Genomic DNA, 23,270 nt, shown 5'->3' with positions numbered 1-23,270 from the left:
TCACCAGACTTGGCGTGAAAGAAAACGTTTACTCAGGAAGTGTGTTTTTAATATCTGGGGGGGGGGGGGGGGGTTGCTTTGGTGTAAATCTGTGAGATGCAAGAGTTTAAAAAAGTTTGACTCAGATTAACAGGTTTCAACTTATGTATATTTCTGCTGTCTTAACTGGAAATCCATAACTCGAGAATTCAGTCAATCACATTTTGAATTGGTTTTTTAAATTATTTATTTATAAATTTTAATAGGATTGTATTAGCGCTATAGTGTTTTCCCCACCATCTTGAAACTCTGACTTGCGAGTTTCACACTAATTAAACAACAAAGGGGGGACGCTGTGCGTTATGATTTGCATTGTCAGGGTTCATTAACCATAACTGGTGAATTAAAAAAAAAAAAAAAAGTGAGGGAGAAGAGAATTTCCCTTTTAAAATAACGAAAATGTTGCTCTGCTTTGGAAGCTGCATCCTTTTCTTACCTTCTGGTGGGATTTCATTAGAATTACCACACTCTGGCACCTGAAACAGAATGAAAAAATTATGAACACTTTATTTCATATACTCAACTCGCATCCAAAACACTGAGGGCACAATACAGATATGTATTTTTTTACCCAATATGAAGGGTTCAGTCCCAAATTATTAAAGACTAAAGGATTTTGATCTTGGCAGATGGGGTTTTCCGTCAAAATGGGAACTGATATTCAGTCTAACGAAATCCCACAGAATATAATGGGAATTCTACTTCGGCGGACGGGATATCAGTCACTGTTGTGACGGAGTAACCAGTCTGCAAAGATCTAAATCAGGCCCCAAGGCAGTTTAAGTAATGAGGATTTACATAAAACAGCACCTCCTCAAATTCTCTCTAGGGCAGTATCAAACTGGATTTAATGTGCTTAAAAAACAAAAAGATACAGCATTAAACTCTACACAAAAAAGTATATACACCAATACTTGTACTATACAAAACAGAATTGTATCACACTGAAATGCACCAAAATAAAAAATCTTAAATACATAGGAATGCATATCAAACATTTCAATAAAAAGGCCTTCCTTTTTCATCCTACATGAACAACATTTAAGTGAGATTTATTTTTTGTGCGCATAGTCAGGCATCAGATTTTACAGTATTACTTCTGCGATTTCAACGTTCAGCTCCCATTATACACGATTCCATTTTGAAATGGTTAGCTTTGGTTCCCAGATAACTACAGGGTTCACGCTGTTTTTTAATGCATGCCATGAATGGATTTCTAAGTAATACTCTGTAAATTTACTTTGACTGGAACTTTCACCATTTACCACCTTAGTTCTATTCACAAGGTGGAACAGTATATTACAATAGATCCATTTTGTAAAGCCTGTTCTTTAGTCATTACATTTGTAAGGGTGGTCGAAGGTATTATCCAAGCTCTATTACTCACAGTGTAAATTCTTGAATGAGTAATACAATGTGAGTTTCTGAGAAGTAATCTGATTGTTGATGCTTTTACTGAAGATAAAGAGATTCTTTTAGCCAGAGTAGACAATAGTGAGGTGGAGGGGTCTGGTGGATGTGCAAAAGAAGAATAAAAAAACTCCTGCATTTACTGCTATGTTCAATGGCTCAGGTGGAGGTCCAGGAAAGCTGGTTATTCTGAAAACACTTCTACTGTAGTATGTTCCAATGATAAAAGCTCACTGCTTGCGTTAAAACAGCTTGGTGCCATATGTGCTTTTATGTACACCTTGCAAGACAAAATAATGTGCAATGCCAGCCAAACTTTCATGTAGCATGCATTAGATACCATAGACAAATGGGCTGAGTTTATCCCTACCAGGATAGCCATGAATATATTAAAAAGGAGTGATGATAGAGCTGACCCATGTCGAACACCACACTTCATGGTACGTGTGTTGGAGAATTAGTGGCCCCAAGCCTGCTAATGACTAAGTTAAACATGAATCCAAATCAAGATCTGATCTGTAACACTGAACTGAATGCTGCTGAAAGATCCAAAAGGATAAGATAAGCAGCCTGGCCCTTAGTTCTTCAATTTATTGTTCTCGGAGTACAACTGTCTCGGTAATTCACAGATGCAGAAATCTTGGCTGGAATTGTGACAACAAGGAATTTCCTTCCAGGTAAACTTTGATTTGAGAGGCATATATAGATTTCAAAATTACTTTGTGCCAAGCGTTGTATTTTGGAAATGGACCTATATTGTCCTGGCTCTAGGAATGGGAATGTCCCTGCACTGTGAAAGGGCTGGTAGCCCTGCCATGAGTGTGCAACTGCGTGTGAATTGGGTATCTTCACTTTATTTGGCCCAGATGTCACACTAATCCGGAGTATGCACAGACTCCTTGTTTTGTCTCTTGTTTGTTCCTGGTTGTGAGAGTTATAGAATATGATATGTGACCTGGAGGGGTGCACCAAGTGTGCCCTCATAGTGGCCACTGGACTGCTGTCTACCCCAAGGGTTTCATGTTCTTTTGAACTACAGCATGACCAAAGCTTTTTCTTTGTGTAAAGCATATCTGCTTACCTGATCTAAAGTTCCACTGTTATATGAAACCCAGAACTGTGCAGTAGTATCCTGTGGCAGGTTGAGTTTTTAGCACATGTATGGTAGAATGACCCTAATTGTTATGGTAGTCTAAGTACTAGGCCCAATTGGGCACATTTTGGATGCACCTGATTTTAGCATGGCATAAGATGAGGACATTTTCCCACAGACATTGGAATTATATTGTCTCCATTACTGTAGCTGGAGGGTAAAGGCAGAGACATTGGGTCTCTACCCAGAGAAGGATGATGGAGACAAGGTTAGAATTCAATGAAGACCTTTTTATCAAAGGTTTGCTGATAAGTTCCACCAGATAGGCATGAAGGGTAAGAATGCAGTTTCTGATGTTCAAGGCGAAGACGTTTCTAGGGACGTCCTTCCCTTTCCTCAGTCCCGGATTACTGCTTCAGGAAACCAGAGGACAGCGATGTGCAGAGACCTCTTTACTGCACCCCTGTTTTGGACACTTCTGCTTGGAGCCATGCCCATTGCTACCTGATGGGAGATGCATCTCTTTACATGAAGGCTGGGTCAGGAGATGAGCCAGAGAAGGAAGGACACCTAAAAGAGAAGCTCTCCAAAATTACTAACTTTTGATCAATGGCGCCACATCCTTTCTGGGAATTATTTTTTTATAAAAGGGAGATCCAAACCACTCCACTTTGTTACAGTACCAAGTTCTTCATGACCAAGGGAGTGCTCCACAGAGTACTCACAAAGGTGTTGTGCAACCAGTGCTGGTTTGTGAGCCTGACAGCCCTTCTCACCGAGGTGAGGGAGAGCACCTGTAGTTTGCTCTTTCTGAGGGTCTGCTTGAAGTGCCTAGCCCTGCAGGAGGACAGACTGCCTAGGAGCAGAACCCATTATTTCTTCATAAAAGATCAACACTAGGCTGGACACTGTTATTGTGCCTGTTGGTGGAGTGTTAAGTTCTAAGCTCTTGCCCACCAAATAATCTCCCCGAGAAGAATGTGAGTGTTCAGCCTCGGTACCCTGGGAGTCAAGTGTGGTAAGGTTTGTACTTGACCCAATTTACAGGGATATATAGTAGGACGAACCCCAGCGCACCAGTGTCAAGCGACTTCAAACACCATAGTTGTGGCGCAGTAGCCCATTAGCACTGTGCCCCTGCTCCCCTAACGGGTTCTTGCACAGCTATATTAGGGTTTAAGTTTGTTTTCTTCACAAGGGGAGTCACCATAGTGTATTTCAAGCTAGGTAAATATGCCTTTGCAAGAAAGGATTCAAATTTAGTAGATAATTCTCACCCAAATATGAACTATTTCTGGGATAACACAATATGAACCCTGTAGGATGTAATTTACCACCTGCATTCATACTATAAGTAAAGAACTTTTAATAAAACGATTGAAATTCTACTGTTGGTAAGAAATGTTACTTTGCTACTATGTTCTAACAATTTACTTTCAATGATGGCTCTTAACCTGTAAGAATTTGCACGATCATTCAATCATATTTAGCTCAGTGGTGCAAGTGAGTGCCAGAGTTTCGGAAACATCTGCAGGAATTTCATAGTAGACCTGCACTCCTCTGTTCCAGGATCTCTTTAGCAACACAGCTCCAATAGAGAAAGCATCTGCTTCATAAAGGTAAACTTAGATTGCATGGTGCAGGGTAGTACTTCTAGAAGTGGGGTTCATCCACGATGCAAGAGAAAACTCAAACAGAGGTGATCTGGCAATATGCTTTAGGCTCTTGTCTGAATGTCGCTGTATTCTGAGTCTTAATCGTGCAGGTCTGGGTTTCAGAAAACAAAGATATCAAGTTACAACGGGGAGAAAACTCAAAGACCAATGTTTGAATTCTGGGACTTTCAAGTCAAGTCTTTAACGGTGTGGCCATCCTGAAGTCAAGCTCCCCTTAAAGACTATCCTCTGTTATTATAAGGGTATAACATGATGTAGGAACCTTTTAGCTGAGAAATATTCACCATCAATCATCTCTGCTTTCGCTGTAGGTATCTATAAATGAGGTCCTATAGAATAAGTTGACACTGAACGCTATATCCTTATCAAGCCCTCTGGGGGAGCAGAGTGGGCTCTTTCAGCCCCTAAAGATTTTTAACTAAACTATTACAGGACACATCTATTGTGAATTTCTAGGGGGATGAGCCAACTTTTCTCTCACGCATAAATGCCCTACCCAGCTTTGCAGTGATCCTGCTTTTGAAAAATACTCCTTTTACAAAGCTCTTAAACATACATATTCAGTTAGTGGGAGAACCGGAGTGTGTAGGTCAGTCATTTCAGAAACATTACGTTTGGATGTAAAATGTAAAACTTAAGGACAGAGTTGGGCCATTTCAGTTGAGAAAGGAGCAGTAGGACCTAGAACAATATAAGTTCCTCAAGAACAGAGCTTGCATGATAAAAAAAAAAACAGAAATCTGTAGCTTGAAACTAAGAATACAAAAACAATAAATGCAAAGGAATTTCTGTGAAAAACTGAAATGAAGGGCACAGCCCAGTGTTCAGGAAACCTAAACTTATCGTCACTGCATGGTATTGTATACCCGATGCTCCTTATTCATTGAAAAATTGCTAATCATGATCACCATCCTCTGTTCCAAATCCTGCATTGGGTCAAATCCATGCCCCCACTTGGACACAGTTTTGCTAAAGTGACAAATGCCAATATTGCCAAACTCTTTCAAGACTGCTGAAAACACCTACCAACAAGATGCCTGGCATAAACACCTGAAAATCCGCCATGACAACCACAGCATTCAAGTGAAATCCACCTCTACTAAATACTCAAAGATCTCACCCGTCAGAAAGAAAAGGTCACATTAGACCCTACTTACCCAAATTAATCCAGCTGTATTACATGGTACCATTGGACTTCTATAGTAGGTAAAAAGTCTACACCTCTCAGCTTGAAAATCACTCACAAAGGAACCCTTAGACTACAACCAGCCAGGCTTCTGCTCAAAACACAAACAAAAGCACCAGTCATCAACATATGGGACAACATCCTGGAGATGGTGGCACAAGGATCTTTCTGCATGCTGATCCATATTCACCCTTTTATAGGTGGTCAACAGGTAGACAAATCCTTCACTGATTAAAATCAGTGGCCATCATCACTGAAGTCAGACTTGGCGAGTTTTCATTCTTACCTTCCAAGATTGTACAATCTTAACCCCTTCGACGCTCATGACGAGCTGGGCTCGTCATGAGGCTGCCTCCTCGCACGCTCATGACGAGCCCAGCTCATCATGTAAAGTGCGGTTTTAAAAAACTCAACACAGGAGCAGAATTCCGCTAGCGTGCATGCGGTTAATCCATTTCAGTTTCTAAACTGATGATACGCAGACACAGAGGTGAGTCAGAGGCAAAGAAAACCAGTTATCACAAAATTCTTAACTTTAATGGCTTCAAGAAAAAAACAGCCTAGCTCTTAAAGCAAAACAAAAACATCTGCCCTGCCCTTCAAAATCTTTGATGACAAAGTCATGGAAACCCATTTGGAAAACTTGACATCTTGGACACTGACCTCAGCCTAAAATCCCTAATCAGGGCAGTAGTCATGCACCTTCTCCATCACCTAACAGTGATCCAAAAAGTTTTTTCATCCCTTCCAAACAGCCTCTCTGTAGTAAGAGCCATAATCAGCTCCTAGCTAGTCCATGGCTACCACCTCTAGATCATATTACAAATCAACAGAATCCAGAAACACTAAAGGCTGGGATGTGAAAAAGCCAAAACAACCACCAACACCACCGAACCCTGCCTCCCAGTAAAAGATACACTTCAAATACTCTGCATTATGTAGAATACACAAGATCAATATATCGAAGGGGCAAAATCAAGAGAATGCCTCCCTGCCCCAAGATCACACCCTGATCACGGCCCATTAACCACTTCCACGCTAGCGGTTTTCCCGCTGTGTGCTGGATTTTTAAAATCACCATGTTGAGTGACGAGTTATCCTTGTCATCCGCACAGGGTAGGTAAAGCTGATGACGAGCTGAGCTCGTCATCAGCATGGAAGGGGTTAAACAAATTGCCAGAACCAAAGGAAACAGACATGTGTCAGAGGCTGGGCCATGCATGTTTAATTACCTCCCTTCAACACCTACAAATCGAGGAAATCTTGAATTCAGAAAAAAACTAAAAAGCCTTTAATTCTGAATTCCTCTAAAATGCGTACTGCTAAAAGTGCATCATGCACTACAGGCCCATCCCACACCTGGTGCCCCTTCGAAACTGATCATTGTCAGAGAAAAATGGGTCCTGCACTTCGACGGCAAATAAGTGACCATATATCCTTACTTCACCATTGCAGTGCAGGAAGCGGAGAGAAAATTTGCACCTATCAAACAGAAGTTGAGACTCGCTGCTATCTCCTACGCAATCCTATACCCAGCCCGCCTTCGCATTTGCATTTGCTTCTAGGGAAAAGATCACTTCTTTGTGACTTCAAAGCAGGCTACTGACCTTATGTGCTGGAATTCCATAAGTACCTCTCCGACGGAACCACCACCCATCCCATCAAGATCCTAGTCAAAAATGTCAGAACTGGGTTGAATCTGGAGCCCTAGGGGTGATGCTGCCCACTGCCAAACTTTTTTTTATGGCAGACTACGCATCACATGAGACTCTCAGAAGCATCAACATACCCCTTCTAATATATAACAGGAGCCAGTGACAGTGCAGCCGCCAGATCGGTCCTTATTGCTGATTGCCTGTAATCATTATTCATACTGAATTGTGATGAGCCTCCTGAAACAATTTATACCCCCCACACCCTCGTACACACGAGGATATCCCCCTATGGCTCTCTAGAGAACACCACACAGGATACCCTGAATTCACTCAAGTGATATCAACCTCGTCTGTCACTATCATTTTACTAGCCTCCGACGGCCAACTCTCCCTGATGATCTCTCCTAGCTCTACATTCTCTACATCTCTTTTCACGCTCTATGTTCTTTCTTTTTCAACACACCTCTCCTCTCTAGCGTACTGGTGACACTGCTACCATGTTTGCTATACAGTTTATCAGCACTTTTCAGCTTGTTTGGGAGAGATATACATACATAGTGGGAAAAGGGATTGTTTAAATGTTATGCTGTGCACATCAGAATGTCATTTAATGCCACACTGTCCTCACCTCATTTTTTGGCCCTTGTATGCGACAAAATCGCACTCATGCCTAAATACCTGCCCTAATATGACCAACAATGCTACCGCCAAGACCAACACCTTACACACAACATACAATTGCTTAACATGGAATGTCGGGGGGCTAAGTAATCCCTGTAAGAGTAGACACATACTTGTCTATTTGGATAGACACAACATCCATATCACCTTTCTACAAGAATCCCACTTAATAGAGCCCACAGGCAAGTCTCCATATGCTTATGTTCTGCGGGGCTCCTTAATTGATACTCAGGGTTTCTATTCGCTGATGTGGGGCTGATTGGCCTCTTCATCTGTCACTTTAGTCAACTGTTATGGACCCAATACTGAGGACTCCACTTTCGTTGATAGACTGTGGTGTCACATTTCAGACATAGGTATGCCTTACATTCATTGGGGTGGAAACTTAAATGTTACCCTGAACCCATATCCTGCTAGATCATATACCTCTGAAACTTACCATAGCACAGCCGCCCACAGTATACGAGACATTACGGGACATCATTGGCTATTAGACACATGATGGACACTTTACCCATCCGAAAAAGAAGGCACCTTCTATTCAGGAGTATACAACAGCTGGTCACGCTTCTATTACTGGCTCATTTCGAGAGGACTGGGACCCTGGTTGCACGGGGTCTTGCACTTAGCGTGAACATAATATGATCACTCCACAGTCATGGTTGTGCTGGGCCCTTCAGCCCTTGCCTCTGCATAAACATCACAGAGGCTGTCTCCCATACTGCTCCTAGACACACATTCCGCGAAGATCTGCAAAAAGAAACTGCTGACTTTTTTTTGTTAGGAAACTCAGTGCCAGTGTTTGGCACTATATGGGAAGCTTTCAAAGTGACAATCTGTGGTATTTGCCTAGCGAAGAGTGGGGGAGTGTTGCGTTCTCTGAGTGACCAATTGGGCAAACTAGAAACTCGAAAGCTCCTGAGGCTCGGACGGCAATTCTGATGACCACAAGTTATCTAAATAGATTACAGCTGCCCTGTCTGAGTTTCAGGAGAAGGCGGAAAGAGAATGTCTTCACCACTGTAAATATGCCAGGGCTAGGGCATATAGAGAAGGCAAACGTCCAGGACATACACTAGCCATCTTGACATGAAAACTACACTTTGCCAATGATGTCCTAGAGGTACGGGGCAAGGACAGGACACTGTTTAGAGACAAACCGTAAATCTTACACACATTCTCCTTATTCTATGGCTCCCTGCAGATCGCAAGTGCGCAGATGTAGATGCCTACCTAGATGACTTTACGTTTACGATTGCCTTGCTTAAACCGGGTAGTTGTCAATCTTCCAGGCCAGTGTCTCATCAACGGTGATGCTTAAATTCTGGCAAAAGTACTTGCCAATCGCCTTGCCCTCCTCATGCCATTTCTAGTGAGGCCAGATCAGTCAGAATTTATCCCTGGGTGATCGCCATGTCACAATTTACAGGCACTGTTTACGCTCTAACAGGACATAAATTTGGAGCTTGCTGCAGTGGCGGCGTTCCTTGACGCCACCAAAATACTTTGATTTGTTGGGACGGGATTACTTAAGGACTGTCCTCCGCCAAATGGAGTACCCCCACTCTTTTCTGACATGGATAGGTCTCCTTTATTGACAACTAATGGCAAGGGTTAAGATCAATGGCTCGATCTCCGCTTCATTCAACATTACCAGGGGCGGGCAGCAGGGCAGCCCACTCTCCCAGCTACTCTTTGCCTTGGCTGCAAAACTCTGCCAATGTCAGCGAGAATATGCGATTCGATACCTCTTAACACATACTAGTATTATTATATGCAGATGACATCACACTTTATTTTAGAGACCCTCCGATCAGTCTGAAAGGGGTGCTCGGCAAATTTTTCCTGTTTGGAGGGCTATCCGGCATTCAAATCAATTGGGACAAGTCCAGCTTGTTTACCCACACACCAGCCACACAGCAGTTCTCTGGATTTTTCATTGAAATGGCGCAACTCTGAGCTCCGAAATCTAGGGGTGGTAGTGTCAAGGGACAAGGGAAAAACTATTTGAGCAATTATGGCACGTTGCTATCCACCATCACGGATAGCATCACATGCTGGATTTCGCTGCCGCTATCCGTCAGAACTCACTGCGCTCATGAAAATGGTTATTCCGAAAGGGATTATATTTTTCCTCAATGCCCCTCTTCCGCCGGGACGGCACTTCTTTAAAGCCTTCAAAAAACACAAATGATATGGCTAGCCTGGGCTGGTAAACAACCCCGTATTCAATTGGATACTCTCACGCTACCAATCTCTAAAGGTGGATTTGAGGCACCTTAGATGGAGCTATACTACTTGTGCACCCAAGCACACTATGCCATCTTTTGGTACAAACCCATCCCATTCTTACCACAGCTGGTGATAGAGCAACGTTATATGGCCCCTAACTTAATATCTGGGTTCATTAGTAACTTCTGCTACCTTAACTGATTCAACGTTTGCATGCACATCCATGGCATAGTGAAAATTGGCCTGGAAACTCGACAAGCCACTGCTATACTCCCACTCGTCGTGTTGCCTTACCACCCAGTGTTACCAGTCACACATGAAACAGCCTGCAGGCAACTACACCAAAAATGTGGTGCCACCACTTGGGAAGATCTCTATTGCTAGAGCTCCTTTGTATCCTGGGACGCGTACTCACTTGATATTTTCCTGCACAATCGTTTATAATGTCAAAGCTGCCACAGCGGATATTCCAAAGCAGCACCCCACTCTACATACGTTGCTCAAAGGTGAAAATCAGAGACACCTTGTCTGGGCAGGTTTCATGAAGATTCATCAAACAGCACATGCCAAAGTTATAAGCAATCCAAAAATGGATTTTATGTCTCTGTATCTATCTCTATCAAGTGACTCCTCCTCTTGGTGATAATGTGTATGGGCATCAACACCATTGTTAATTTGTTTTCCTGCAGGTTGGTAAGAATGGAGTGTATGTAGTAAAGAGATGCCCATGTGTAGCAATATATGTTAAGGAAATTGCAATGGCCACAGGCGTCTGGGGAGGATGGTGGGCACATGTGAATCTACAGCACCAGATGCTTACATGGTAAGTAACATTCTGTTTGAGGCACGTGTAGCTGGAAATGCACATGCTTAGCAAAAACTGTAAAGCAGAGCTCCTGAAAGCAGTGGCTAACATGTGGGTGTCATAGTTGTTTGAAAGTGTGTATGTAGCACTGACTGTCATATCAGCTGGTTGGTATGCTAGAACATCCAAACAATAATGCTTGGTGAACGTGTGTGGTGTGCACCATGTAGCTGCTTTGCAAATGTCAGCTAATGAAATATTTCCTAGGAAGGCCATAGAAGCCCCTAGTTTACAAGTTGACTGTGCCCTAGAGGGTGTTGGTAAGTTTTAATGTAACAAGTTTGAATGCACTTACCCATCTATCTGGCGATTCTGGATTTGGATAAAGGCTTTCCTTTATGAGGTGTTAAGAGGGCCACAAACATTGTTTTGTTTTTCTGAATGTTTTTGTTCTGTCAATCTAGTACTTGATGGCTCTTTTGGCATCTAATGTATGTACATCCCTTTCCACAACTGAGTCTGGTAGTGGGAAAAAACTGTCAACTCAATTGACTGGTTGAGATGCAAGTACGAGACGACCTTTGGTAGGAAGTTTGGGTTTTTGAAGAAGGACCACCTTGTCTCTGTGGAGTTTGATGAACGGATCCTCTAAGGTTAATGCCTGGAGCGCACAAACATGTCTAAATGAGGTGATAGAAATATAAAATGCTACCTTTCATGATAAAAGTTTGAGATAGTAGGTATGTATGGGTTCGAATGGAGGACCCATGAGTCTTGTGAGAACAATGTTAAGATTCCATGAGGCCCAAGGTGGAATCACCCTTTTAAGGTCTTCCAGAAAAGTCTTAATAACAGGTACTTTGAACAAGGATAGGTGTTGTCTTTTTTGGTGAGAGGCAGCCACAGCTGCAAGGTGTAGTCGTACGGATGTGAAAGCTAGGCTAGAGAGCTGTAAATGCAACAAGTGACAGATGGTATTTTGTATAGTGGCATTGAATGGATTTATTTGTCTATTGAGGCAGTAACAGATAAATCTTTTCCATTTGGCTCTGTAGCAAGCCCTTGTGGGGGGTCTACGTGCTTCTTTGAGAATGGTCATACATTCTGGTGGAAAATTGAGAAATCCGAATTCTATGACCTCAGGAGCCATATCGCTAGGTTTAGTGTTTTGGGATTTGGGTGCCTGAATTCTCCATGGTTCCGAGTGAGAAGGTTCGGCCTTTTGGGGAGCTTCTGGTGGGAAACTACAGAGTTCTAGGAGTGTTGTGTATCATGGCTGGCGTGCCCATGTAGGGGCTACTAGTATAAGTGTGAGAGATGTTTTCCCGAGTTGCTGAACCAGAAAGGGGAGGAGAAAGAGCAGGAAAAGCGCAGGCAAATGCCCCTAACCAATACATCCATAGAGCACTGATCTTGCATAGTGGGAACCTGGAGGAAAAGTCTGGGCATTCTGCGTGGTCTGTGGTTGCAAACAGATCTATTTGAGGAAACCCCCACTTGTGGAAGTAAGGGACGAGGACTTGGGCGTGGAGTTCCCATTAGTGAACCTGTGGCTGCATCCTGCTGAGGGGGTCTGCAAAGTCATGGTCTGTCTCCGGAAGGTGTTCTGCTAACAGAGGAAAGTTGTAATGTAGATGGTCTGAGCTAGGCGTAGGAGCTGTAGAGTGTCCGCCCCTTTCCCCCTTCCAGTTTTTGTAAACCGTATATGGTTGTTGAATTGTCCGTCAGGACTAGAACAATCTTGCCAATGTAGTGAGATAGGTGAACAGCTTGAGGCTCTAGGTAATTGATGTTGAGAGTCTGGTGCTTGGAATCCCAGTGGCCCTGGACTGTGATGTCTTGCACGTGTGCATCCTGTGAGAGATGTGTTCGTTGTCAGAATGATGTGGGGAACAGGGTCTAGAAAAGGCCGCCCTTTTAAGAGGTTGTTGGCGTTCGAACACTGCAGAGAGTGATGTGTGCGGCTGTTTATCAACACTAGATCTTTTAAGTGGCCTTGTGACTGGGACGACTGTTGTGCTAGACATTCCTGTAATGGACGCATGTGAAGGCAAGCATGGGGCACTATGGCAATACAGGATGCCATCATGCCTTTGAGCCTTATATTAATTCTTACTGTGAGTTGCTGATTGATTTGAAATTTGGATATCAATGTTTGGATGTTTTGAATTCTTGCTGGATTGGGATATGCTAATCCTAGGTTTGTGTTTAGGATTGCCCCCAGATATGGTTGTATCTGCTGAGGTTGAAGGTAAGATTGTGTGGGTTTGATAGTGAATCACAAGTTAGTGAAGTAGGTCCGTGGGAGCTTGTGCGTGTTGCTGGAATAGATGATGACTACTGGCTTTGATGAGCCAGTCACCCAGATAAGAAAATACATGGATGTTTTGTCTGCACAGATGTGCTGCTACCACTGCTAAATACTTGGTGTAGTGATCCTGAAGGGGACAACTTTGAATTGGTAATGTTTTCCTGCTATTACAAACCTGAGGTATTTGCGATGACCTGGATGTATTGGAATATGAAAATAGGCGTCTTTTAGTTCGAAGTCTGCAAGAAAGCTGCCTTGTTGAAAGAGTGGGATCACATCTTGAAGTGTGTTGATATGAAAGTGCTCTAACACGATGTAGTGATTTAGGGGCCTTAGATCTAGAATAGGTCGTAGAGATTCGTCCTTACTGGGGATTAGGAACACTCCTGATTCTTGATGGTGTAGAGGGACAGGTTCTATAGCTCCTTTGCCCAGAAGAGCTTGAACTTTTTGTTTGTGTTCAGGTGATAACCTGGGGGTGCAAGGTGGTATGTTTGGAGGTGTGGTAATAACCTCCAAACAATAGCCATGCTGGATAATGTCCAACACCCACTGGTCTGATGTTACTGATTGCCATATGGGCAGAAACTGTTGCTGACGCCCTTGACAGGTGTTCTGTAGCCTGCAGGAAGGTGTTAAAAGGCACTGTTTCAGGTGCTTCCCTGCATGGGGAGGAACTTTGCCCCTGCCTATAGAATTGCTGCCCCTATAGGAAGGAGCCCCTGTAGTAACCTGTGGGGTAGGTATATGGATTTTGGCCTTCCTGGTATGAGGTGGAGAAGTAGGGGTGTGTGGTTTTGAAGCCTCCACAATAGTTGGAGAGGCAATAGGAGTCTCAAGAGAAATGTGTTTGAAGGGCTCTCATGGCTTTCGCTGTTTCTGTGTCCCAAAGAGGTGCTGTTTATCAAAAGGGACATTGGAGAAATGTTGCTGAACCTCTTGCTAAAAGCCTGAACTATGTAGCCAAGGATGGCAGCATAGTAACATACGGGTATTGATACCTCCTGCTGCAGTGTCGGCTGAATCTAGAGCACATCTGATTGAAGTGTTAAGAGTTCAGTTTTCCACCTGTGACAAGTTCATGACCCTTTTTTCAATGCTCGTCTGGAAGATGTTGGAGGAGCTTCCCCATCTCACCCAGTAAGCTAGAAACCCCTAGAAGTTGGCGATTCACCAGTAGTTTGCCGATTGAGCAGTTCTTTTCTTTATCATGCAGTGTTGACACGTTTGCCTCCTTGTTGGGAGGGGGTGCATCAGTTTGCTTCTTTACGAGCACCGGTGACAACCAATGAGTCTGGTGGGACTTGTTGCCTGAGATATAGGGTCTGAGGGAGAAGGCTTGTACTTTTTGTCGACCCTTGGCGTTTTGATTCTGGCCCGGATAGGCTCTTTGAAGATCTTGTCTGTGTGACGCATCATTCCTTTTAATATAGGTATGTATTGTGTACCCCTATGTGTTGTAGATGTTTAAAAAAAGAAAATCCTTTTCTAGAGATTCTTTGTGTTATTTCACCCCATGAAATGCAGCGCCACTGCTGAATAACCCATGGTATGTGGTAGAAATCATCAGGAGGTGAGGGGCGTGAAATTCAGGCTCAATGTCCCCTGCAGGGTCTACGTCATGTGTCCCAGGGGTCCTTGTGTGCTTGTGCACCAAATGTGTCATTCACCATATTTTGTCCACCTGTGCAATCACCTGGGGATCCCATAGGAAATATGTCTTGGAGATACTCAATAGACTGGTGGAGATGGTGAATCAGGTGGTAATGGTGGGGGTGGTGAGGGTATTGGGAGTGGTAGAGGGCTGGTAGCCTTGTCCATCTATTTCTTCTTTAGTGGGGAAGCAGGTCGCTGGACTCTTCAAAAGACAATTGTCATTTAGATGGAGGAGCTGGAGCCAAAGGCATGTTAGGATGTGTCCAGTTTATGATTGTATTTGGATTTGCCTCAATTTGGCGCCAAACTTCTCCTGACTGTTTTTTTGGGTGTTGGCTTGGAAGCGTTAGGTTCGGTGCCTTGTTTGTGCTTTGGTTCTGCTCAGAGCAAAAGCGGAAATGGAATGTTGACTCTGTACCAAAGGGCGGGTAGGTGCCGAGGGTGTCGATTAAGGGTGGGCAGAATTTGCGTAGTCGCGCTACGCAAAGCTCCGCGAAAAGGTAAAAAATCTCTGCGAGCACGCAAAAGTTCCGCTAACACGCGGAAGTGCTTTTTACACCCATTTGTGATGCTTTTTTCCTGTTGGCGAACGCTGCTTGCGTGCTCGGGAAAAATATCTTGCGAACACACATTTTGAAAGCGCGAACAAGCAAAACATTCCACGAAGCCGCGAAATTCTTGCCAATTCCGTGTTCTCCGCGGGACGCAAAATTACCCAAATTCCGTGAGAGGAACGGAATTTACCGCCCAGGCCTAGTGTTGATGCTGCAAGCTTCTGCTGGTGTTATGGCGCCGGCAGGAGGGCAGGGCATCTGAGCCAGTAGTTGGGTGCTGGCCATGAAGCAGTGGCAGTCTGAATACCTTTTGCAAAGGTGGTGGATGTTTTTTATGGTATTCCACTAAAGTCTGAGGAGCAGGAGTTATAGTACTCTGTGCTTCAGCCTCATTTGTGGGGTCAGTGACTTCGAAGTCCTGTTCATGGTCAGATTCCGAACTGTCTTTGATGGAGAATGCTTCCTCCTCCACTACAGAAGCCTGTGGGTGTTCTTCTTTAATGTATTCTTGGCTGAAGAGGCCAGGTGTGTCATCGGTGGCCTCCCCTGCATTTTGAACCAGCGTGCTTGTTGATTCTGGAGAGTCTTTTTGGAGCGGAAAGCTCGATAGGCATCGCAATCTGCTTCCCTGTGTTCCGATGACAAACAAGTTACCGACCTAATGGGAATTAGTCTGTGGATATTTTACACGGCAGCGGGGGCAGAAACGGAAAGATGTTGGTTCCACCACCAGGAGGGCCATTTGTGGAGGACCCGATGGAGAGTAATGCTGAAAGCCCCGAAGGGCGATGCCCTAGAGAGACTGCAATAGAAGTTTGTTAATTTGACAAGCGCTTGTTCCTCGATATGCAGAGTAGAAACGATTGAAACAATACCGGTGTGGGTTAGAGTCGATTGGGAACCAAACAGAGATCCGTATGGTCTTGACCCCATACGCAAGCACACACATCCAAATCCAATGCCGAAAAGAAACTAACAATGGAGTTCATGTCCATTTTTTTTTTCGAACAGAGTTTTATATAGCGCGAACTTGAAGCGAATCGGGTATCGGAGCGATTTACATAGCACCAGTTGTGTTACCTAAGGACACATTCATTTTTGTTAGGCACGGGGTGATTAAATGATTTGCCCAGAATCACAGGATGTTCAGCGTCATTGCTGAGAATCAAACCCAGTTCTCCAGATTCGAGGACGACCCTCCTAGCTGTTAGGCCAACTCCTCTCCCCTATGCCCGCCCATGCGCCTTATCACCCTGAGGAGTCGCCTTCTCGTGACTCGAGACGTAAAAGAAAAACAAAGTGCATGCATCCAGAACCAACACTAAATGGCAGGAGTATGCAAAGCATGTGCATCACAGCTACACATGCCTCAAACTAATTTATATTTCTATATGTAAATCCAATCAGCTACCGCAACTGGCCTATAGCTGTGCACAGCGGAGGTCGGCTGCAAACCTTTCCTGTGGCCAACTCTCTGTATGTAGCCAACCCCAAGCTGCGCACAGCCTTCTGCCATGCACGGAAAGAGGTTGGCTGCGAGCAAACCCCCCCCCCCCCCCCCCCCCATGCATCCAACCCCAAACTGCACCTTGGGGCCACCCTCAAAGGCAGGCAGCCAGCCCGATGCTGTGCAGGGCCTTCGGTTGTGTATGGCGAGGGTTGTTAACATGGTCTGGCCTGCAGCTAATCCCTGCAGCCAACCCCAGACATGCAGTCAACCCTACTCTGCCCACCATGTCATGAGTGATGTAATATGTGAGGGCATAAGAAGTGCATTGCGGGGGCATACGTTATTGTTAGCTCAGGTAACTATACCTATTGAATTTCTATGGGTTTGTGTGTGTAAATTCGGAAACCAACTACAACGTCCCTATAACCTTCAGTTCTTTGAGTGAATTTAGACTTTTTGTAATGCTATTTCCTAACTAGGGCCTCCCTGTCATCTTTAGTATTTTAGTAAATTTCACAATTTTCAACAACAAAAAAGATAAATTGTACTAAGATTTGACCCAGAAGTTCAATTTACTAATATACATTTGAACAGGTTTATAAATAAATTTTATTCACACATTCATTCTTTTTATATATTTTAAAAACGAAATATCTTAAAATTAAGGAAAAGTAACTTGTGCAGTCTTTCTATAAATGCAATGCACAAAGTCTTTCTTAACAACACATTTAATACAAAATATGTTATTGCAATTTCTAGAAGTGTGTCATTGCCTATGTATGAGTGTGTGAATAGCTATGTTTGAGTGGCTATGTGTGGGGGGGGGTGTAAGTGACTGTGTAAGTGGGTGTGGCTGGATATGTGAGTATGTGAGTAGGTGTGTCCGAGTGGCTGTGAAGGTGTTTGAGTGGTTTTGCGATTGTGTGATTGGGTGGGTGTGTGAGTGGTTAGGTGGGTGTATGAGTGGGTGGCTGTCACTGGTTGTGTGAGGGGTGGTATGGGTCTTTGAGTGGCTTTATGGATCTGTGAGTTGATGTGTGAGTGGCTGTGAGGGAGTGCTTGTGTTAATGAGTGTAACTGGGTGTGTCAATATGTGTGCGTGGATGTGTGAGTGGCAATATGGTTCTGAGTGGGTGTGGTAATGGTTTTCTGGGTCTGCAAGTGGGTGTGGGTGTGTGAATGTGAGAGCGGGAGTGGTAGTGGTTTTGTAAGTGGGTGTATGCATGAATGAGTGTGAGTGAGTCTAACTGGGTGTGGTAGTGGTTTTGGGATTGTGAATGAGCGCATGACTGGGTGTGGTAATGTTTTTTGGGTCTGTGAAGGAGAGTGGGTGTGTGAGAGTGGGGATCTATAACTGGTTGTAGTTTTCTGGGTCTGTGTGTGGGGGAATGGGTGTGCGAGCGGATGTGACCGCTCATAGCTTCTCCATGTCTTGTTGCTCTGCTTCAGGTCTGTGCAAAGAGGAGCTTTGCTACTGAAATGAAAACTCAGCTTGGTAAGTTACCCGCCCGCTGTAGGGTGGGGAGTGCAAACAACAAGCTGCATTGCTGAGACACACACCATCCAGCAGGAGGGCTCCACCATTGAACCCGAGCCTCCTGTGTGAGCTGAGGACGCCTTGCGTTTAATTACATGGGAGAAACACACAGGATGGATTTTTTTAAACCAGATTTTCCATAAAAACATTTAACATGCAGAGACATGGGAAACCGAGCTCAGGGCACCTGCTGTGTAAAGCCGCCCTGTATATGGACTTGTTTTGTTGTTATTTGTGGCCAAGGAAGCGTAGGTATCACCGTATTTCAACGTGCATTTTTAGGCTTTTTTTATATTTTAGAATTGATTTAAGTCAGTACCTGGTGAGCTTGGTCATTAAATCAACTGGGATACTGCTGCAAGATTGTCAGCATGAAGTGTTTGTCTCCATTTTCCTTTCACATGGCTTTTGACTGAGCAACAGGGTCCGCGCAATAACGCTGCGCTTCCGAACTAACTCCCTTCCCGATGCCTACTTGGTACCACTTTGGGGGGCACGGAGCCCAAATGGTGGAGGAAAGTACAACCTTGATGTTTTTTCACGTTATCTCCTACAGAGCTATAGCTTAGCCATGGACATTGTGTACACTGAAAACTTTGGGAACCTGAGCATGAGCTCTTTCATCCAGCTGCGCAAGGACAACCGGGGGCACTATGCCAGCAAGGGCACCTTGATCGAGCTGCTCAACTGGACGGCAGGTACCGGAACCTCAGTAACCGGACCTTCGGGGCAGCCATCAGCTCTCGACACGAACGGCCAACGTCTCTGATCATTGTGCTGACCATTGCCAGCAACATCCTGTTCATCATGACTGCTCTTTTGGAAGAAGCTTCAGAACGCCACCAACAACGTCCTGATGTACCTGGACATCGTGGATATGTTGATGGGCTTCTTGGTCAGGACACTCTCCACGCAGAACATCCTGTACGGTGAGTTTGTCCCAATTCACACAACTGTGTGATCTTGGGTGAATCACGACTAGAGGTTGTTCAATTTGCCTCACGGATGCTAAACATCCTCTACAACAATTGGCCACGCATTGGACCTTTCACACGTCACTTAACACTGATCTTGGGCAAATTATGTTAGATATACATGCACCTCAGTTCTAAATACCTGCAGATGATTTGAACGATCTAGAAGATGCTCAGTTCGGTGTGTGGAAGCTGAACAACCCCTGCAATGAGTGACAATGCTGGAATATTCACCCCTTAACTAAAAGCAGTGATTCTGGGTAATTAACTGTAGACAATTTGTGGGATGAAGGGAGAGGATGTTCATCCTAGTGGAGGTTTAGTTTGCAGTGTGAATCTGAACCTCCCCTGCAGTGAGTGAAAACGCTTGAACATTCACCCTTTACTACACACTGTGATTCTGGGCAAAATAACGGCAGCTAATTTGAGATGGGGTGAGGGGGGAATAGAGGAGGGGTTCAGTTTGTAATGTGGATGTTGATCATAGTTTAAGTTTCGTTTCTCATTTCAGGACCTTGCCCGCATAACCAAACTGTGTGATCGTAGGCAATTGATCTATAACAGTAATTTAACTAAAAAGTTGTATGCAGGGGGGATTTTAAAAGGTACCAACTAAAAGACCCGATAAATATAAATATCATTTTGGGACAATTAGCTTGAAAATGTGTTTTCCAAATGGGGACATATGTAGTAAAAACAGCAATATCTACAATGTTTGGTTGTCCGTAATAAAATGGAGAAATAAAACGAATTACACCGTTGAAAAAAAAAAAGAAAAGAAATTTAGCGAAACATAGTTTCCTTTGGTAAACAAGCATTGGGAAAGCCGCAAGGTACTCTGTTAGCTGCCAGCAATTTGTAATCTGAGCCTACACGGGGACTTGTTGGAATTAGGGTTAAGGAATTATCAAAGCAGCATTCCAGCCATGTTTGTTGCTATGTTATGGCCTGCTTTGGTATTTCAGTTTTAGCACTAGTTATATGTATCAGAAGCACCTGGAATTCCCCCAACAACTCATACTGGTACGAATACCACCACTGAGTGGGCAATTGTCAAAGTGAGGATAACTGTGTTGGAATCCACAATTTTCAACAAAGTAAAATGTTGCAGCTGTCCACAAGGTTCAGAAACTGAGAAGAAATAGTTAATAATAATACAATACTCACAGCCTTCACAAAGGTCTCAGCAGCTTCTTGAGAGCACATGAATTTGTTGTCTTTTAATGTAGTGTTTGTGCTGTTGAAACAAACAAAACCAGTATGTTTTTGCGCAGAAAATCACTGTTGGCAGCAAGTTAGAACACTTATTTTTTTAAATGCTATATTATTAAATTGGTTATTTGTAACGGAGGTCTCAGCAAACAATGAAACAATGTCAATAATTAAAATCATATAAATCTTAACTTTAGTACAAATGCAACATTGAATTCCATGGCCAGAGACTGTTCCCTAGCTCATATGATGTGCTACATTCAAGGAAGCATGGGGGGGGAGGGAGGGAGGGAGAGAGTGAGTGGTAAGAGAGAAAGAAAAAGAGAGAAAAAGAGAAAAAGAGAAGGAGCGAGAAAGAGAGCGAGAAAGAGAGCGAGAGAGAGAGAAAAAGAGATGGAGATTTTTTTTCTAACAAGGGCTCTTCATTATGGGCATTCAGTAAATGAACTCTAAACCAACAAGAACTGACTTGGCTGGGCGATGCGGGCACCTACATCATCCTGGGGCACTGCACAAGAATCGAGCAGATGGAAAGGAAACCAGTGCCTGCTAAAGTATTCAGATGCAAAATTGTATTTGACTTCAGCCGTTGATTGACCTTTGAGTACAAAGGTAAAGGAGCAAACTACCCAGAAAAGGTACACAAATATGACACGGTATGCAACCATCCATTTTCAAACCACCAATCATGATATCTGGTACAAAGGAAGTGGAGAGAGACCACCCTCGAGAAATGGGGAGGGGTGGATAGTTGTGTAACCGTAGTTAAGCTAAGGTTGCCATTGAGGTCTTCCAACTACGAATTGTCACTCTTCCTGCAAATAAGAACATTTTACAGGAAGGTTGGTACCTCTTCCTCTCCATTTTAAGTATTAGTGGAGCTCCTGTAATGCCATGGGCATTTATTTATTCATTTTTATTTATCTTACAGGTTTTATATAGCCCTGGCTAGATCCGAGGGTATCAGAGCGCTTTACAAGGGCTGGGTGATAAAAGTTTTACAAAGTAAAAATTTGAATGCAGAGATAAAATATATTGAACAGTTATAGCATTATAAACGTTGCAAATCTTGTAAGTGGACATACATAAAGAAAACCATTAGGCAATAACAAATGTTGGGAGATAAAACAAGTGAGGATGGTGAGGGGGTGGAAGATGAGAAGTTGGGGGTGGAGCTGAGGAGGATGATAGAAGAGGTAATGAGAAGAAGGGGAGAGGGGTAACTACAAAGGAGAATAGAGGGGGGAGGTAGTAAATTAGGTATGAATGAGAAGGGGGGGTGGGACGGGCAAACAGTCAAGGGAGCCTCGTAGAGTCAGGGATTGGATGATGATCTGTGTTGGATGAACAGTCTTAAGGTCCCCAGAATATATTGAGAAGATGCAGCTTGAGGTCTTTTTTGAAGCCGAGGTAGGATGGATTGCAACGTAGGTCTTTAGGGAGAGAGTTCCAGATGGTAGGCGCATTACCGGAGATTTGTGTAGATTTCTTGTTTAGCAAGTGCGGCACAGGGGTGAGGGCGTTGGTGCTCCTCATTGCTCTGGAGCAGCCAGCTTTGTGGAGTTTAACGGAGAGATACAATGGGGTGTGTTGATGGAGGGCTTTGTGCCTAATGCAAGCGGTGTTGTAGATGGCTCTGCCATCGACGGGAAGCCATTTAAGACCCTTGAGGATGGGGGGAGATGCTTACAAACGGATATAAGTCTAGCCGCAAGGTTGAGGACCGATTTGTTTGGGGTTAGGTGTACTTTCGGCATACCAGCAAGCATTACCATAATCCAATCTAGACAAAACTAGTGATTGCACAACTAGTTTAAGATCTTCAGCGGGAATGAAGGGTTTAATTTTCTTGAGGTGTTGGAGAATGAAGAGAGCTCCTTTCGCTGCGTTTTTTATGTTAGGAGTAAGACTGAGGTTTTAGTCAATGCTTGTTCCAAGGGATTTAACTGAGTTAGAGAGGGAAAAAGTGCATTAATTGCATCCACAGGTGCTTGACTCGTATTAGCGCATCCTAGTCAAATAAAACATTAGATATCTACTGACACCAACGTTGAAAAGTGCCACTTAGTCCTCACTGGTGTAGGAAAAATGCAGAAAGATAGTAAGACACATCCAGATTACTCCTACAGTCAGAAGGCACTACATTACTCAACAAGGAATTGGTTTGTTTCTGCTCAACTTGAGTAAAGGCAATTTGGGCGTAGCAGCTCACTCTTTGCGCAAAGTAAGGCGTTAACCACTAAAAACAGACTTTCGAGCAGGTAGGCACAATAATATCATAAGTTATTTGATTCAAAGCCAGTCTTTGCTCTTTGACTGAAACTAGTTTGAATGCAGCTTGTGATATCCTGTTCAAAACTATGATTTTGCACAATGAGTCAGCTGGCTCAGGAATTTTGCAGTAAGTTCACTTTGCAAAGCAATACCCATAAAAAAGTATTAGAACGACCCAGATGAAGGCAACTACGAAAAGTATAAATGTACACAAGGGGGGAACACAATATTTTTTAATACAAATCTTTCTGGATACAAATCTTTCAGACTACTGAGCATGTTGTCCTTCGAGCAGTAGTGTACATACAAATTTAAAAAATGCTTTTCATACAGTGTACATTTGTGTACTAAACAATGCCTCCCATTATAGTATTGAGAACGTATTTTGAATCAAGACATTACACTGAAGACACTGACGCTGGAATGTTTATTTATATGATGGCCTAGAATTTTGCGATTTGCCAGCTGTCTTATATGCCTCATCCCTCCTGGAAACCTTACTTGTATGCTCATTTGCCAACTCTA

General features: G+C 43.6%; 1 protein-coding gene across 1 annotated transcript in view; it reads right to left on the bottom strand.

Annotated features, from left to right (window-relative positions):
- The window catches only part of PPA1 (inorganic pyrophosphatase 1), a 172,385-nt gene that overhangs the window by 14,330 nt on the left and 134,785 nt on the right, over positions 1-23,270 (bottom strand). The window contains exons 9-10 of the mRNA XM_078643070.1: positions 20,427-20,496; positions 476-515 (exon numbers count right to left, since the gene is read on the bottom strand). Coding sequence (XP_078499196.1) covers positions 476-515; positions 20,427-20,496 — 110 coding nt within the window. The remainder of the gene's footprint in view (positions 1-475; positions 516-20,426; positions 20,497-23,270) is intronic.

This window comes from Lissotriton helveticus, chromosome 5_1, assembly GCF_964261635.1.
Source record: "Lissotriton helveticus chromosome 5_1, aLisHel1.1, whole genome shotgun sequence".
NCBI classification, from domain to species: domain Eukaryota; kingdom Metazoa; phylum Chordata; class Amphibia; order Caudata; family Salamandridae; genus Lissotriton; species Lissotriton helveticus.
Note: the sequence above shows the minus strand (reverse complement) of the source record. Positions and strands in the feature narration are given on the sequence as shown.